The sequence below is a fragment of the Gambusia affinis genome, linkage group LG12 (assembly GCF_019740435.1).
Source record: "Gambusia affinis linkage group LG12, SWU_Gaff_1.0, whole genome shotgun sequence".
Taxonomy (NCBI): domain Eukaryota; kingdom Metazoa; phylum Chordata; class Actinopteri; order Cyprinodontiformes; family Poeciliidae; genus Gambusia; species Gambusia affinis.
In genome coordinates, this window is record NC_057879.1 from 25746024 (window position 1) to 25765927 (window position 19904).

Sequence of the window (19904 nt, forward strand, 5' to 3'; positions counted from 1 at the left end):
GCTAACATATTTTTGTTGTTCAGTTGTTGTTTTTTTTTATGTACGATTGTATTAAAGAACTCAAACAACTCAAGTGTAAGTTGCAGAAAAAAACACATGAAACACTTTTTTACTTTGTTTTTCAATTGACTGCAAGAAACAAACTATTTGCAAGTAATGCGACTAAAACTTTAGTTGGGTGTATAAATTCAAGAAAACCTTAAACCCCTGACCTTAAAGTATTTGTGCTTATTGATTAACTCTGATATATTGGCATTGGTGTGCAGTGTTGATCCAGCCTGTAAAGCTTTAAATGAGGTTAGAAAAAATGGAAACCTTGTCTTTGCTTCTCTTCTTTAAACCTATCATTAGCTACACAATTGCTTTCTGGTTTGTGTTAATTGTCTGCCAGAGATAACTTGTGGATCGCCTTTAATGTTCTGCAACAGCTCCATATGATCCTGGATGAGACTCCATCACCCACAAATGTTGTTTTCTGTCCAGGTGTTAAAAGTGCTGTGAGACATATTGTTCAAACATCCATGCAAATTGAGTTAATTGTATTTGATTTGATTTGATGGGAGCTGGGTAAATTAGGTAGTGTTATATGCTGGCTTTTAACTCTTAGTTGCTTTTTAAATGTAAGCATATAATTGACTTGCGCTCCCTGTAATTTCCTGTTTAAGTTAGCAGTGCATCCCTCCCCATTACTGCTCCCATAATACAGAATTTACTCAAACTGCCAATAGAATTACTAGACACTCTTCATTCAAGTTGCCACCTAGTTTATAAGCAGAAACACAATGGATGATCTTTTCCAACAGGCCTTACATTATGTTGAAGCCATTAGAGCCTCTCTAGAGAGCATGACCAGTAATCCTACATGCATTACACCACCAGATCAATGCAATCAAATGAAGCTATAAAGTGGGTTGAGCTGCAGCTGTAAAAACCTTATGGAGGGGAGAATCCACACATCCTCCTTAGTGCCTCGTGTGATATTTGTCTTCAATAAATTGTGACCCATAAAAAGCGATGTAACAGCAGGAGGCAATCAGCCCTGTATAATATTTACAGGTAGAATAAGTGGAGGAGAAAGCAGAGACAGTATTTCCCTAAATGAAATAGATCCTGGCATCTGGGAATCCAGTGCCCCTTCCCTCTCCTGCCCCCCCACCACCCAGCTCTTTGTAATTACACGACATAATGGTGGTGCAGTCGGCCCATAATCTCCCATTATAATCAGTTTCGGCTGCCTCCACTCGCTCTCCACCATGGCTTCTAATTCAATATAAATGTAAATGACTGGAGGGCGGGTGAAGGGGCTCAGGAAGAGTATAGAGTGTGAAAGTGGGAGTCTAATTTCTCAGTAAACCTGCGTCCCTGCTTCTGAGTCTGTTTGTAGCCATACTGACCTCACCCTGCCAGAGGAGGGCTGCAAAGACCAAAAATTACAAACATGTCCAATGTGATCTGAAGGAATGCACCATTCCTGTCAAAAACAGCCAATCAGAGCAAGAGGAGAGTCCTAGTGCTGTCGATCCATCATTATTCCATCATTAAAAATGAAAAAAACATTCTTCATTTTTGATGTGATTCTTCAATTCTGAGAAACTGAACTTGTCATTTTTTTAAATCTGAATCTTAGGAACATGGTGTCATCATAGTGCGACCACAAACATGAAACACTAGTATGTTTTGTACTTGTTGCAAGCACCAATGTTTTTTTGTCCCCCAATAAATGGACTGTCCTGTGTGACACCAATATCTCCATTGTAACCGTACTCTGTATTGTTCTATAGACCTGCAACTTCAGGGTTCAGAACAGGTCCACTGTATGACCTGTTTTTGCAATGGAAACAACCAAAATAGCCGATGTTGTCCCACTCTGAGGAAACAAGAACCTGGACACCATTAGACTCAGGACCGGCCGGGGAGTTCTGCTTTGGATATTGACTCTGATGCTTTTCGCCAAGCAGTGGCTAAAAGCTTAATGTGAAAGTTGGGCTTTCGTGAAAAACCTAGGTCTTGAAACAACTTTATAATAAGCTGTCTGACTTCGGCTCTCTTAGTAGTGGACCCATGAGGAGTCATGGACCGGAAGTATTTCTTTCTGAACGGTCAGAATGAGCTGCTTGTTCTGAAGGTCAACATCTGAGGACTTTAGATCTGTTTTGCATGACTGTACCTGTCTTACCAATGTGCTTGCTTTTAACTCTTTGTTGAGATGGTGGAAGTCTAAGATTGATAAGCCAGATAAAGTAAGCAATAGATGATTTATTCTGATTTATTCTGATGTCAGCAAAAGAAAGAATCCACATCCTGTCCAGGGACCTGTTTCCATACGGCTTGGGGAAAGTCCAAAATCAAGACATGGTGCCACCCTGAAGTAAATCTTCATTTATCTTGACATTAACTGCTGGATCATCTGCAAAAAATAATTCCCTCAGCAAATTAGTTGAATAGCAGACTTAGTCTGGAAATACAGAAGAACGTGGAAAGCTTTGTTCTCGTTCCTGACATTCGTATTTTTGCTGTCCAGCTGCCCACAACAGCAATTAAAATAAAAGTGGTGCCACAGCAACAAGGAACCATATGAGCTTAGATTTGTTTCAGAGTCAACTTGTATGTTTCTTGTTTAATGATTTCAGATGCATCAGCTTCTATCTTCACAGCAGGAATAGACATCAGTGTGTGCAGTTTTCTGCACTATGAGTGGACTTGTGACCCAGACTGCTTGACTTAACCACCTTTTTCTATTTCCTTCAATCATCTTCTGCGTGACTAATCCTAATGTCAAACAGTGAGTAAGGTTTAGCAACATCTTTACTTATGGTTTGTTTGTAAATAACAACAAACACAGCACTTTGAAATGTGTATCCAAAAATTAGGGATTTTAATAATAAAACTAAATTGAATAAAATTTTAATCTTGGATCAACATAATGTAAAGTGTGAAAGTTTGAAATGACTGCAATCAAAGAGAGCAATAACTTACAGCTAAGCAAGAAAAAAATGCCTATAAGGAATGTCACTTAGCACTTTTTTAATCTTCATCTTTAATTTCTATATCATTTTGGAATAAAGGCCTTCATCTGTCAGAAGATGATATCGAGTTAATATAAAATTCATCTAATATAGAAGAGCACTCCGAACGCTGCACCCACCTTCCATACCTGCAGATTCTCATCTCAGCTTCAGTGAGAAACGAGGCAATATGTTACAAAACTGTACTGCAATTCATAATTCAAAATGCTTTGTAATTAACTTTCTCCTCCCCGATCTTAATGTGAGACCAAATTAAAAAAGTAGTTATGCCAAGCAAGGAGATGAAGAGAGAAGCAGGGAAACATTGATTTAGAGGACAAGAAGGAGGAGATGAGAGAAAACAGAGCAGGAATGACGAGTCATGAATGTAGAGGTGGTGATTAGGTTTCACTAAATTAATTTAAGGTTAACTTTGACAGAGTGCAACACAGGCAAATGGTGCTAAGATTAAGTGTGTGAATTTGTACAGTTCATTTAGATTTTAAAGACCTTTGAAGCTTCAACCTTTAGATTGCCTTAATCTGCCTGCTCACTTAATCTGTAGTTTATTTGGACAATTATGTGAAACTTTGTTTCGTGTTTGACTTAGACTCTGGTGTTTCAGTTTCTTCCACTTTCTGATTAGATTGATCAGTTCTTGGTGTCATACATTCTGGCAAAAAAGACAATGTTACAGTAAAGCCATCCACTGGTTGAATAGCTTTAGGTTGGGATGGGAGTAAAATAACTTGCAGGTTTCCAGCAATAAGACTGACGCAATTCTGACAGAGACTCAGACACTTGTTAAGGACAGTGGAGTCACCGTCTGACACTGTCTGAAATGAAAACTCCCCAACTAGGAGGAAACTGTCAGCCCACTGTAGGAAGCTTCAGATTAATCTGAGGAGTGATGGAGGAGTCTGAAGCAGAGCGTGAGGAGGGATGGAGGACGGATGAGTGAAAGATAGTCTACCTCTCAGTCACAAACAGGTCAAACCTCCATAACATCACACAAACATCTGGTAGGAAACTCTTGTTTGGACTTTACATCAGGAGAAAGTTTCACTGTTTAGTGGATTTAGACAGAAAGGAAAAAGAAGGAGCAGCAGGCAGAATCCTGGTTTCCCTTTGAATATTATATTTGAACTATCCATCCATCCATTTTATAACAGCTAGTGGGGTCAGGAGGTGCTGGTTCCTCTCCAGCTACGTTCCGGGCGAGAGGCGGGGTCACCCTGGACAGGTTGCCAGTCTGTCGCAGACAAACAGGACAAACAACCATGTACACACACGCACACACACGCACACACACACACACCTAGGGAGAATTTAGAGAGGCCAATTAACCTAACAGTCATGTTTTTGGACTGTGGGAGGAAGCCGGAGAACCCGGAGAGAACCCACAGGGAGAACATGCAAACTCCATGCAGAAAGACCTCGGGCCGGGAATCGAACCCAGAACCTTCTTGCTGCAAGGCAACAGCTCTACCAACTGCACCACTGTGCATTTGAACTACTTCAAGATGAGACCATCATTACAAGACCCATTAGTGGTTCTATGTGGTAAAAATAAAACAAGGGCAAAAGTTAAGATTTTCCAAGATATGCAAACAGTTAAAATGCAAGGATTTGTTGGACGGCATAAAAAGGAAGAATAAAAATATCAAAACAACCAAAATAATGGAAGTTCATCTTTCTGGTGTTGCAGAAACCACTGAGCTGCATGTTTCTCACCTCCAGAGAACTCTAGAATATGAAATTAAATGTCTGGCTGTTAACAAAACTGTCCTGCATATCATCTTTTCCAACTTTAATCCATACAGATATTTACAGTCTGTGTTGTCAGGTCATCTCCAGTAATGCATTTGTTAAATAAAAAAGTTTGCAGCCGCACCAATGTGAGTCTCTCTCTAAATAATAATTAAATCAAGATTCCAGCTGACATGAGATCAGCCAGAGTCACGTTTGGACTTCAGCATGTTTAATATTTAAACCTTTTCTCTCACCTGCTTGAGATGCATCTGAATTGCAAATCGGCCTGAGTTACTAATGGCTGCTGAGCCTTTTCAGAGATCAGCTGTTCTACTGAGGGAGAGAGGAGAGGTGACACAAGAGTAATGAAAGCCTGAATGAGCCAGAATAACCGCAATGAAGGAATCCCACTAAGAGAAAAAAGTGAATGTTTCTGTCGGCCAAATACATAGATGAATCACTTTATTTGTGTACAACAATCTTGAATTTATCAGTGATGCAAATACTCAGTATCATCCACATCCACTCCCCAATATCTGCTTCCATTATTTCCTGAAACAAAAATGACCACCGATGTCTACACAGGTGTGCATCCAAATGTGGATTCCTCAAATGTTGAGTATAAAATCAATGTGACAAGCTGGACTGGGAACGCTGGAGAACCACCACTGACTCCAAGGCAGACCTTTGATCTCTTCATGTACACTGGGAACACTGGTATTCACAGTGGTTGGAGAGCACATCCGCCTGCGATAGCTAAAATCCACAAATACTTCAGACCTGCAGTAAAAAAACGCTTCAAACTATCTATTTCAACAGATAGTTTGAAGCTGCTTAGAGGTTATTTTTTTTCAAAGGGTCTTTTTTCAGCTAATTTGTTGACGTTGAGATTTATCTAGGCAACATTTATTAAAGAGATTAAATGAGGTGTCATTTAACAGCATACCGTACAGACTGATGCATGAGCAGGACATTTTGTTGGGGTTACAATCCATTCCCAGGAACCAACTCGCCCACTTCATCCTGTAATCTTCTGATTATTTCTTCCCAAGCTGAGAAATGAAACATGAAGCTCCAGAATGCAACAAACACCCTGTGGGACACGTTTCCAGACAGCGTTTAATCATTTGCTTTTTTAGTGCTCTGTATCAAACAGTGAATATGATATGGGATTGTTAGTGATTGGTAAAACTTGTGTATGCCCGCGAGTGTGTGTGTGTGCGTGTGTGTATACCATCCCGTGTTGGATGTGTGTGTGTTTCGGGACTTGCACTGATTGAGACCCCTGACAGCTTTTGACACCATGATTTCCTGTTTGTGTTTGTACTTTTTCTGTGTTGGTGAGCCCAGCAGAGCCGTGTGAAGCAGCACACCCACTCTACTCTTGTTGAAGCAACGAGGTTTGTGATTGGGCGCCTCAAATTTGATTCACATTGCCCTTATTGGCCAGTACACAAAGAGGGGGCCGTTTGTTGCTGTTGCTAAGATCCTGTTGCTAGGTTCTGGGTGTTGCTAGGAGACTTGTGATGCATTATGGATGGATGGCTGCTTTCCTCATGGAGGAGCGATTCTGAGCCCCCATCGTTGTCCCTTTTTCACTCTGTCATTATTTTCCTCTTCCTGCATTTCCATCTTTCTGTTTTCGTTTTTTCTCAAACGCCACATTTAAATGAGACTGATTTGCACGTAGTTGCAGTTTCATGGCTCTAGGCAATGTTTTTAAAAACAGGAGCCGTTTCCGTGTGTAGACTCATTCACAGAGGCTTCTCCTGTACATTTATATTCTATGGAACAGGAAGTTCCTTCCTCTCCTCATTAAGGAGACAGCCCAGCATCTCAGTCAGTGTTTTCTCGTCTCACACTGGCCTGTCGTGAATTCTTCCTAAATTACAGATGTTTGGCACCAGACGTCTGCAGCCACTCCTGGATGCTTTAGCCAGCTTTGCATTGAGGGGAAAAAGCAATGCATGACCCTGCTGCTGACTTGAAAGGCAACAAATTTTCCATCTCTCAGATGTCACAGGCAGATGCTTGATTTGATGCCAACATCTGGTTTAAAACATGAAGATTCAGGGTTTGGATTCACAGAACTACTGCAGAGAAAGGGATTCTGTTATGTTAAAATATCTAAAAATATTAATTTAATTCAAATACTTTGTAACATACAAGTGACAATGGATCATTATGATGAAATTTGAACCATCAATATTACATGGTAAAAGAAAAATCAAATTGAAATATTCTTACCATCTTACATGGTAGAGGTGGTGTCTGAAAATGTGTTAAAATTTGTTTGGCTGCACACTTATGGTCAAACAAAACGGGACATGGGGGATACCAGTGTGATGACGCATTTTTAATCTGGTCAACTTTTTAATAATCCAGACCTTCATGAGTGTGAATTTGTCTTATAGGTTGAGCTGCATTTCCCTGTCTGGTGAGTGTTTAACCCATTTTCTGTTCGGTTACTTTGAGTTGTATTTAATTTGGTTATCAAGGTAAAAAATAAAAAATAAAAAAAACATTTACAATCTAATTCAAACACATGCCCACAGCACTGAAAGAGTTTTATTTAACATACATTTAAAAAGAAAAGCAAAAATCTCATTTGGTTGTATCGTTCTTTATAAACTTTTATCATTAAAGTGTTGACTAGATCTGATTACAGCTGTTATGTGTAACAACTGCTAGGATCAAAACCTTCAAAATAGATTTTCTTCAGGCACCTGATCTCATACATTCATCATCATATGTAATGTTCAAGACTTTCAAGGTCTACAGACAACATATATCTGTATATATTTACCAATCATCTCCTCTGAAGACTGAATGAGTCAATAAAAACTGTATAAATTAATCTGGTTTCTAAGAAGAAGGATGCACATTTCTCCCCATTTAACCTTCATACAGATGTAATACTTTACTTCCTGTTCATGTTCCAATAATCTCCAGTGTCTTTTGCTGTGAACTGAGAGTTAACTACTTCTGCAACACTTTTCACTTTCAGCAGCTTCTGCTCCAACGCTGCAAGATAACTGCTTTTTTCCCATGCGGTTCTGCAAAACCTTCAGTAACTGATTTCTCATTTCCTTTTTGAGAACTTTGTGCCACTGATGTAAGAAATGAAACATTTATTCGGCTTGATAAAAAATAAACTATATATATATATATATATATATATATATATATATATATATATATATATATATATATATATATATATATATATATATATATGTAGGTACTGTAGATAAATCATCTGAACTGCTTCTCATAAATTAGTTGACTTTTTGTTTTCATTTAAAATTTGCTTAAGTCGTTAAAATAGTTTTTTGCTCGGGTTTATGATTTCATAATATGCTTTAGGTGTTAAAATATAATTGGTAGTCTCAATTGTTTTTCCGGTGAATCATCTGAAAAGACTCGGCAAATGACCAGAACTTTCTAAATGTGAAATGAACCTTGTACATTCATTGTGGTTAGTGCCGTCACTGTTGCTAGGTGACAGGACATACGCCAAAGTATGGGCTGGAATAAGTCTGAAAGCTAGACTGTCTAATTTCATGGCAGCTCATTTCTGGTCTTTGCGGCCGAACAAGAACTCGGCCTGCTTAGCCGCGGCGTTTTGAAAGATGCAACCCCTGAATTTTAACCTACGCTAAGAAAAACTGGTTTGTGTCGCATCATATTTATACTTCAGAAAGGAAAATGTTTGATTTCTGAATGAAGGTTTAAAAATGCACAAGAAACTTGAGTCTGCCAGAATCAAATTGCTTCAGTCTTGAACATATTTTAGTTGTGTCAAATGGAGTAGAAGGACCGCCGGTGTTTCCTTCTCTCTCCTTTCTACCCAGAAGGCAGCGAAGCTACTCAGCCTCAGCTCTTATCTTTGAAGACTGCTCAAGTCTGCACATCAGAAATACTTGCTGCTGCTGTCTTATTCCCACAGAAGGCAGGCAGTGTGCATGTCAGTAACACTGAGCCAGGGATGTCTCTGCATCAGTGCCACAGCAGGGGGGCCTGTCAGCTCGTATGTGTGCACAGAATTAGTATTGTGCAATGTGTGTGTACAGCTGATCCGTGACAAGCCAACTGTGACGGGCTCTAATAGCTCTCCAACACACCCGTCTGAACACGCCGCAGCTCGTCGTGTGCGTGTCGCCTCTGTCCGTTTTATCTGTGACTCTGTTATCACCTTTAAGTCTTCTCCTCCACTGCCAACAGCACCGGAGCGAGACAGATTAAGAAGGAAGTTGGCCAAGTAATGGTATTGATGGGAAGTTGTGCTCCTGGTGCAACTCTGCTCAGACATTGGACAAACATGGAGCAGCCACATTACAGCAGATTATCGTCAGTCAATGATCTGAGGAGGGCCAGTCGTTGGGATACATTCTTATATCTTTCAGGATTGGCGATCTGTCTGTGTGGAATGGCCAGATGTGGAACAACCTTATTGCTGCAATAATTCTTCCAAAGGCAGAGAAAAATAACCTAAACATTGAGAGACTTGAAAAGAAATCTTCAGGAATTAAAAAACGTGTCAGACAAAGAGAGCTCAAGATAAAACTGTAAATAATCCAGTCTTTAACAGCTTCTGCTTGTGAATCACTCACCAGTTTGTAGAACCAGCATTAGCAGATGAACTCAGTCATTTTCTGACTGAACCCAACATGACTTCAGTTCTTTGAGGTCTGCAGACGTCTGTTTCTGCACAGCTGTCTTCAGGCTCAGCCTTGTTTGCTCTAGTTGTCCCTTGAGTCCAGGGTATAAATGTTCATTTGAATATGACTTGCACATTTACTTGCCTTTAATGTCTGAGAGAGAGAGAATGTATGACTTCTTTTATTAATCTCAAGAATAGAAAAACTATCTTCTGTCACTTGTGTTAATCGAAAAGACTCCATGACTGACGCATTTGTATTTAATCACAGCTCAGTCCGAAGCTCCTACCTGTCTGTTCAGTCCTGCTCAGCCCTCCCTTCCTGCCTCCATTGCAAGAAAGCAATTTTTGCTCACAAACAGTTCAATTCCCCACGAGGGCCTCTGTTAGCATGCTTACAAACATGAAAATGATGAGTGACGGCGGGCAATATTGGGGTCATCAAACGTGCAACACCGATTCAAATAATCAACTAAATGCCAGACGTGTCCTCGCAGTGGATGAAGCTGGCAGAGAAGGTCGGACACAGGCGGGATGAGACCTCAGACAGCCATTGGTTATCCAATCAGATGAGGTAAAAACGCAGAGGGAACACAAGGTTTTTGGAAAATAAGTGTTTTCTTTCTTTAGCTTTTGTTTTCATTTAGATCTGTTTGCAGCAATTTACACAACACTTCAGTCTAACAGTTCAAATGAGTACATCAATTTACCTTACAAATAATAACCGTAGTGAATGTTGACAGTGCTGGTTTCCTAATAATTTCTAACACTTTGTGATAAATCATGGAGGTTGGGGCATCATTTCAGAATAACTGGAAGGGTTTCGTGTGCTTTGATGGCTCTGTAAGAAAAGTCGGTCTGTGCAAAAGTCTGAGCTTCTTTGATGTAACATGAAGTCGCTAGGCGATGCATGATCTAATTGTCTTAGAGTAGATCTGTACCAATCTGCTGTTCAGAATCTTAAAAGAGAGTAAACAATGAAATTATCAAAATTCAACTTGTTATATTTACAAAGAATCTGACAATGATGATGCCTTGCAGGGTTTTTTCTTAAACCAGTTTGTAAAATTATTTTAATGGTTTTAATCTTGAGGCTTTTGAATGGGACCAAAAAGAAACACAGTGATTAATGAGAAACGATCAGTGGATTTGAGTACATTTGTGCAGCGTCAAGAGGGAGCATATGTCTCTGATTGGGATTTCTGATCTTTTCATTTTTAGCTCCAACCCAGAAAGTTTCACTGGACTTTCTACAGATCCAGTGACTAGTTCTCTATTTGAGCTGTAAAGTAACTTCTTTTCCTCATTACATGTGTAAGGTAATCATCTGCAGGGTGGATAACACCTTTGGCAGAATAATCATTTTAATGAGGGACCCTGACAACCAAGACCAGTTATATAAATCCACCTTTATAGTAAGAGTAAAAATAACTTTTTGATATAAATTGGAGGCAAACAGCCACATTCAGTTGCATATTTGATCTTCTCTAAATGAGTATGAGATTTGTATCCTCAGTTAACTGAGCCAAATCAAAGAGAGTTGTGTAAATAAAGCTGACACTTTGTGGCGCACTCCTCCAATCATATCTTTATTCATTCTGAGATGGGTTTGCCTACAGAAGGGCGAAAACAATCCCCTTCATTTATCACAAAGCCTTTTTCATCAGGATATACACAGTAAGAGCCTCCTGAGCTTAGAAGACAGAGCCTGAATATTTATGTTGAAATTTAGAGCCGAGGAAATGTTGCTCTGACCAAAAGAAATCAGATTAAACTTTAAATGATAATTGAGGATGAACAGGTTTGGTGCAAACCTTTGATAAACCTCCAATCTGCATCAATCTGTCTTTACAGAAAGTATTTATGTCACACCATTCATTCAAATTTATACAACTTAAACAACTGTGCAATACGAAGTTAAAGCAATATTAATATGTGAAACAAAACAAAATTCCCACAGTCAAAATGACAGATATACTTTATGAATAAATGACAGGAATTGAAGCAATTCTTCAACGTCAAACAAGATTTAAAGCTGAAGAATCCCCAAAGTAAAAATAAAAAAGCTTCTTTTTTAACTTTGAAGTTAAAAAGTCTTTGAGGGTTTCATGAGATTTCTTAATGAAACTTCATAAAACCTCATGTTTCATGAGGCTTCATGTAGAAACCTCATCAAACAACATGAGGTTTCACAAAAATGATGTATGTTTGTGAAATCTCATGCATAATGTTTACAAAACAGTAAAACTGCCTCCTGTGGTGTTTGGGATAAAAATGAGTGAATCACAAGCTGCGGTGGCGTTTACTGCAGGATTCCACTTTGGCCCACACCTAAAGCTAATGACGCTGTGTGTGATTTAAAACACAGCTGTTTGTTCGCTACTCCATAAAACAGATGGCTGGAACGCCCACCCAGATGGTGAAAATGACTGTGGATAATTGCCTTCCAAACAGTGTACAGTGGTGGCAAACACACAAATCAGCATCACCACTGCCTTTATTCACAAACTAAATGTTTCTGTTGTGTTAAAGCAACATTTCAACCAGCTGACGGAAAAAAAACCCAAACAAACCAAGCAGGAGGGAAGCTGAACAACTTCACAGGAAAAATCAGTCACAATCTCTACAGTGTTTCATTTCATATTCTGAGATATCCAGGTGTTTTTATTTACAGTAGAAAACTAGAATTCAAAGTATTTACCACATTTTATTAGGAAAGTTGAGTTTATCCACTTATGACTCCATATTGATGCAGAGTTGCATCATCTTGGTTCAGCAGCAGCTCATTATGGAAACATTTCCATCAGACACAGGAAACAGATCTACATCATAACATCCAGACTTTAGGGTTCAAACTAATATCATTTTCATCTTTATACAATATTTTATCATGTTATTACAATACAAATATTACATTATAACCAATATTTCATATATATGTAAACCGTATTGTAATAACATAACATATTGCACAATAAAGATTTTATGTTCTATCTTTTATAGTTAGAGCGTATGTTTAGTTTATAGCATAATGATGCTGATGATAGTGCAGATGAGTGGCTGGGTTAGTGGTTCTGCTCAGACTGAGCCATGGAGTGACGGTGCTGTTTGGACCATATCGTGATAACCACGTGAACATTGAGAAGGAAACGTGGTTCTGAACTGGAGGAAGAACCGGCTGACCAGCCAGCAGGATGAGGGAAGATCTGTGGACTCAAACTCGACGACCTGAGCTGCAGGCGGGCGTGTCGTGTCGACGGAGTATCATCAGACATTTACAGATAAACCTGGATCCAAACAGGGTTGAGCAAAGACTAAATTAGGACAAATTGACTAAAGCTGGAGAGAAATCCTGACTCCTATGACAAACTGAAGCCTTTTGAATGTGCTCAGATGTAACAGTTGATGGCATTTCTGAAAGATCTGAGGCTTTATGTTTAGCATTGTTCTAACAATGTTTTTGATTTTTGCCCAATAAATGATTGTGCTCATACAATATCTTGTTAGAGCATACAATGTTTTATGTAATATAGTTAAAACAGGAACAGTATTGTTAAGGTAAAGTTATAATGTCCTTTTGCCTGAGCGTCTGCTCTGCTGTAGCCATGGTTACCTCAGGTACAGATTGGACTGATTCATTTTATGTTTATGGCATTTTAGGTTGTTTTGAAAACAGGATGGTAATTAAACAGGCATGAAATAAATTAAGTCAAATATTCTTAGAAAAAGATTTTGTTTTCTTGTCCCAATATGTAGTTTTCTGCTACTTGTCCTGAAATGTATCCACAGACTTGAGACTGTAGTTGGTTAATCAGACCAATTTGAATCCACAGCAAAAGAAGTTATTAGGTTTTTCTAAATCTGATAACATTTCCACAAATATCAGAATTTGGTCCTTTGCTGAAAGATGAATGATTACAAAGAGGTAAATAAAGATCAGAGAGTCTTTTTACTTTGCTGATTATTGTAGTTATGGCTACTTTTTAAAGAATATATCTGCAGTAGTTAAGCCAGAGCCAGAGGGGAATAATGTGACAGGCAGTGAAATGAAGTTACGTTTACTTTGTAAATGGAAAATGAAAAATAAAAACACAGACCATCTCACGTGGTTTCTTGTGCTTTTTTTAATTTTATTTACAGCATCAGCAAAGAAATTTAGGATGCATTTAAGGGAAAACAGATTTTGCTACTCCATATTTACAAATCATCCATTAATGCTACATATAAGATCTGTTGAGAAGCAAAACTAAACCATTTTACAATAAATTTACTTTTTAAAACCCACCATCCTGCCCTTACACCAGTCATTTTGCTTCAGCTGCGGTACCTTGATATTTGATGTAATCACAAGAACAAAAGTACAATTACGTTATTTTCAGTCATATTGAGCACAAATAACCCATAATCAATTGAAATAAGGGCAATTTAAATGTAGGTTTACCAACGTAAGTGGTTTTTACAGTCTTCCTACAATATTTTCTGTTAAGGCAGACATGACTGTAACTTCACTGACGAGCCACAATATTGGTTGTCCACAAGAGATCAGTTCAGGTTGAAGAAACACAATATATACCACAACCAAATAATCATATCTTAACACATTTCTAACATTAGAATCGTGATTAGTTTTCTAAAATATAATCCCAGTGAAATGAAACAAGCTTTAATTGGAGGTTAAATCAGTTGTACCCAAAGTGCCACACTGAGCAACACTGAATTACCGTGACTCTCTAAGATACAGCATGAAAACATGAGCATGGCACCGAAAATCAGACGAAGCAAGACAATCATTTATGCACACTCCCAAAGACATCAGCTCAGTCTAACATTCAGATTTGGGAAATAAAGAGCTAATTTACTAAATTAAAGTACAAAACCATTTGACAGAAATCAGTTATTCTGACCATCACCAGCACATGCTTTATTTGTACAGCACTTTACAATCCAGAAATAAATCTTAATTTCATTTTAGACTTTTTTTGGATTATGTTGCCAAACCTTGTTACACCCAACTGATGCCCATGAGGTTCCTCATGATCAAACACAAAACTAATACAGATAATCTGAGACATCAACCAATCAAAATGTGATAATTTGCTGTGTCACTTTGTAAAATAAGCTGTAGGATAACAGAAGGAGAGTCCAGCTATGTACAGGATGGAAACAGCTCCTTCCAGCCACAATGTCGAAAAGAGAATATTTCAATGGAGAGGAATACAGAAAGTAAGCTAGGAGACCAAAATATTGTTCGGACAAGAAATTATGGAAAAATGTGACACAACAGAAAAAAGACAAGAACATGGAAAAAGAGAGGAACTCTTATGAGATGAAGACGGGAAAACCGACAAGGTTATCGGACAGCTGGAAAATTAAAACACCAAAATAACAAGACCAGGAACAACTGGACAGAGACGGAGGGAAATGAAGAGAAGTAATAACAGGAACAATTCTCCAGCAGGAAGCGTCTTGTTCTACTGAGGAAGAGCCTTCAGGATCACGTTCACCTCTTCAGCCACGGTCGTCAACGCAAATTCAAACTGATCCTGCAGGAGAAATAGGAGAGGAAGTGAAAAATAGCGACACTCCAGGCGACATGAAGCTCAAGACGTCTGGCAGACAGGATTTATCGATCCCGGCTCGACAACGCAACATTTTCTGATTCCTGACCTAGTTGCCGTATTGTTCCTTTAGCAAAGACGATGTGGATTTTTATTTTTTAGTACTCCATTGTAGTGACTGTAGCCTCTGGAGTTTCATGTCTGAAAGCCTTCTGGGTCACAATTGGACCTGAGGTTGTGAGAGCTGAAGTCGGGGCTCCGGACCGCGGGGGGAACGGTGGAAAGGCGACGACGCACTTCGTTCAGGCCGCAGGCTTTAATACGGCCACGATCAATACAGCAGATGTTCTACACACATTCTGGGCTTTCTTTTTAATTATGTTCTCATATCAGCCAGTAATTGTTTTCACAGCAGCCTGGAGTCACTCCATGTACAATGTGGTGAGGAATGAGTTCATTCTAGGAGAAATTTCTAACCCAGAGCAGGCGGGTCATTCACAGATTGGAAAAAAAGGCTTTTCTCAAACTACTGAGCTTTTATTTCTCAGGTTGTTGATTTTGGTTTGAAGAAACTCTTTCAACATAATATTTAAATCTTTATTAATGCTTAAAAGCAGGTATTTTTACTCAGTATTAGGGAAAGTCTGACTTGAAGAAACCTGCTGGTTTCCTTAAATAGATGCTTTCCTTTTTAGCAGCTGATGTAATAAACAGATCTTGATGGTTTTGTTTTATCACTAGTTTTAATTTTAACGGACTGAATTGATTCTCTGTGATTGGAACTGATTGTGTAGAAAATTTGAGCTTCTTGTCTTGAGAAATCTGTGGTGAATTGGTGTAACACAAATGAAATTAAGAAAACAGAATTCCATAAATTCCTGTTAAAATACCAAGATTTTTAGCCAGAAGAATGAGATCATGATAAATTTAAAAAGATTTTCCTTTTTTTTTTGTGATGGGTGATGTCCAAACAACTGAAAAACTATTTGGCTGGAAACTGGCAAGAAAAATATAAACCGTGGGTGAAAAATCAAAAAAGGTTTCAAGTAATTTTCAAGTCAAGAGACTTGAAACACAATATCTGCAAACATCAGTGTGATCAATTTGTTGAACTTTTTCATCAATATTTCCTCTAAAGTTTGTCAGGAAGATAGTAAGTCATAAATATGATGTTATGTCAGATTTACCAGGTTGGCCAAAGACTAACTGTCCTTCATCCAACCAAACCTTTTAATTCAAAAGAACGTCAAACCAAACTGTGCATTTCGTGTTGCGTGTTTGTGTTCAGGGTCATTTTATTGTGAAATGGTGTCTAAGGTATCTGAGTTAGAAGATTTAGTTTTTCTTTGAGTGAAACTGTTTTTTTCTGATTCATGGATCCTCCATCATTGCACTTTGAGCTTCAATACAAAAACCAAAGCTAAAACCAGCGCACTTCAAGAGCTTGTCGGATTTTGTGTAAACCTATTAATTCATGTGTGCGATGACATGTTTTTTAGTAGTAAGGGTAGACATTAGAGAGTTTGGAGAAGAGCAGACATCCTGGTCTCAGGTGTGTTACCTTGGTCTGGACCATTCCTGGCCTCTGGTCCCGCAGGTGCTCCAGAGTGGCTGCAATATCAATCTCCTTGGCACCTGTCAGACACACAAACAAAAACAGACACATGAAAAATGATGCTGCATTGAGCTGAACGCGCAGGAAGACAATCGGGCAAAGATCTGTCAAAAAATATGACGTTTACAACAGATTTTTTTCTTAAAGCAAAAAGAAAACACATTCAAGCTTTTCGCTCAAACCCCCCGTGAGATGTTTGGTTTGGATGGAAAAAGAATCTGACAAAAGAAGCCATCAGCAGCCATCCTTGAGGTGCATCATAGTCTGATGATGAGCTGACACAACAGAGCCCTGTCACTCCTTAGTGTCAACGCTCACTGCCCTGTTACAAGAAATAGTCCCGTCTTTAGGGTGTATGAAAAGTTTTACGTCTTCATTGCTTTACAGTCAAAGTTATAATTCCTAAATTAAATGATGCCTGCTGGGTAATTTTCCAGAGGGAAATTTATCTGGTGGCATCATAGTTCAGATCAGATTATGTTTTATTGCTTTGTAAACCCACTTGCTAAAGTAGAAACTTGGGACTTTTATTTGCTTTGGAGTCTATTAGTTGAATGTGAAAACATTTTTACAGTTCAGGTTGTCTGAGAAGTGAGAAAGAACCAGAATAATCTGAAGCCTTTTCAAGCACAGAAATGTTTCCTAATAGCTACTTTTTGTGATGAGTTCTGCCAGAAACATTCTGCTAAGAAATGTCATTTATTGTGGTTTATAAAAAACTAACAGGAACAATAGAGACTCCACTGGTTTGCTATTACTTCCTAGAAATGCCATATTTTTTTTTTTTTTTGGTTTCTTTCAATGATAACTTTAAAATGTCAGCATTCAAAAGTGTTCTATTGATTTTGTCTAAATTAATTCAATTTACTTTTACCATTTCTAATGGTTTTGTTTCTTCCCATCTATTTGAACTTTTGCAAAGAACTTTGTGTTGCTCTTATTTTTATGAGAATTGCCTCTAACATCAAGTTACATAACTGAATAAAAGAAGCACATTTCCAGTGGTTGTATTTTTTTTCCTTTTGCTTTGGTTTAGAAAACTAAAGTAACCATTGTTACGGTCAGTGACCTCTAGGGGGCTCTCCTCATGAGATTGCTCTTTCACTTGTTCACATTTGTTTTATTGCCACTGCTGAGAAGCTTAAAGCTTTCCTGTGTTTATTCGTTTATGTCCTATAATTGGTTGGTTTGCCGTAATTGTAAGGTAAAAACAAGTTTGGTATTGACACCATCCATTCAGTAGTTAATAAGTTGTTGTTTTTCTTTGTGCAACTCTGATTAGAGGGTTGTAGCTACCATTAAAGTAGCCGTACCTCTAATTCAGGGTGTTATTCTCTCAGCATTTTTACACCTTACTGTTCCAGTTTAGGATAATCTGCAGGAATACTCAGGTGACTGCAGTCAGTGAGTCAGAAAAGCTGAGCACAGAAAACTGTTTGAGTTTTACTGTGAACAAAACAAAGGAGATGATTGTAGATTTCAGAATAAACAGAAATATATCAAACACTTTCTCTGCCACGGGAAAAGAAGCGGAAGAGCAAAAATATCTCTCTTCACCTTGGCATAATACTGGACCAGAGACGCAACAGAGCAGACGGTACGTCTTCAGAACCCCTATGTCAAATAGTGTTTGCAGAAAGATGCTGCACAGCTTCTATTAGTCTGTGGTGGAGAGTGATGGTGATGATGATGATGATGATGATGAGATGAAGATGAAGATGATGATCGGCAGTTAGCAGCATCAGAATGATCCATTAAATTAAAACAAAAAAAGAAATCTGGTTCTGTTAAGACTTTGCTCTTCTTGAAACTAGAAAACAAGAAAAGTCTCTTTTGTTAGAAGCTTCTTCCCGGTGCTGTAATATTGACTGCAACAGGAGATCCTACCTGTTTATAACTACTCTTTGAAGAAACTTGGTTAACATGCGATTAATAAAGTATCTTTTTAAAACCTTATATTTTATGGAACATGTTTAAAATATTGATGGGGGCAAAGAAAGTAGACAAAGGAGTTCTCATAAAAGTTTTTTTAAGCAGATGTTACAATAAAGGTAGAGAACTCAATGAAACAAGAAATAGTTGAACAGAAAAGATGATGTGGGAGCAACAATTAAATTCACAAAGGACATGAGCAGTGAAGAATATTCAATTTGTTTTCTGACTCTTTTTTCTCAGCATACTCTATCCAACTTCAGATACTAAGAAATACAAGAATTACTTTTTTTTTTTGAGACACATAATAACACTTCTTTTTCTCGCCTTCCCTGAAGAGGAAAATGAATGGTGGGAGTGCTGTTCATTCAGAGTTTTCTCTTTCTGTTTCACAGGTTTTGTGCTGCAGTCTTTTTTCTTCTTCTTGTCAACACAATGGACTCCTGTCCAGCCTGAGAAGTGGGAACACACAGCTCACAGGTTTGGCTTTTCTCTTTCACTTGGAGGGAAAGAATTTAAACAGAAAACTTTCTGATAAGCCTCAAAACGGATCGCATCTCAGGGAAATAAAAGAAAAAAACAAAACAAAAAGCTCTTCTTTTGTACAGCTCCTCTTTGTCGGAGTTGAGGTTTGAAAAAGGAACCGAGGAGGGGGTTAGTTTAAAACCTCAGCGGCTGTTTTGAGCTTCTGTAAGACTCCAGATTTTAGGTGGAGGTCAAGGAGTTGGACAAGAAAAGAGGGAGAAAGTGATTTTATAAATAGTGATGTAGATTTTAGGAAATAAAATAAAGCTGGGATGCTTGAGGAAGCCAAAAGAAAGCTGAAGCTGAGAGCCAGGCAAACTGTTAATCAGCTAAAATAAAATAAAAAAATACAGAACATTTCAAAGGGAATTGAAAGAGAGCTGAAAACCTCCAACCACTTCATGGGCTTTGTAAGAGTCTTAAGAAGAAGAGAAATGTGGCCGGTGGTGGCGGGGGGATGTGAGGGGATAACAGAGAGGGGCGAGGAATGGAGTGAGCCTTTCAGAACCAGAGCAATACCTCCTCATCTCTGATACCTCACCGTAATTCCTCCGAAAATTTACAATTCCCTCTGAGCAGCTGGAGCAATCAGGAGAAAGCAAAGGGCTGTGGGAGCTGGGATGAGGGGAAGGGAGGATTGCTTTTTTGTTGTTTAAACAGGAAGAAGAGAGGTGAGGGGGAACGCAGGCAAACAAAAAGGTTCAGAAAGATAAGAGTGAACACAGAGAAGCTTTTTAAAAAGCATTTTCAGAAATGTGCATAAATATACACCAAATTTACACCAAATGTTATTTTTTGGTTTTTGATGTTTAAATATCTGATGTTTACACAACATACAAGTTTTGATGTTTAGATCT

At 38.4% G+C, this 19904-nt stretch overlaps 1 protein-coding gene across 2 annotated transcripts in view; it reads right to left on the minus strand.

Annotated features, from left to right (window-relative positions):
* Window positions 1–13523: 13523 nt before the first annotated feature.
* Window positions 13524–19904, minus strand: part of LOC122841639 (receptor-type tyrosine-protein phosphatase N2-like) — a 180379-nt gene continuing 173998 nt past the window's right edge. For both annotated transcript variants that reach the window (XM_044135112.1, XM_044135113.1), the window contains exons 22-23: window positions 16537–16610; window positions 13524–14960 (exon numbers count right to left, since the gene is read on the minus strand). In XM_044135112.1, the coding sequence (XP_043991047.1) occupies window positions 14889–14960; window positions 16537–16610 (146 nt within the window). In that variant the 3' untranslated portion in view covers window positions 13524–14888. The remainder of the gene's footprint in view (window positions 14961–16536; window positions 16611–19904) is intronic.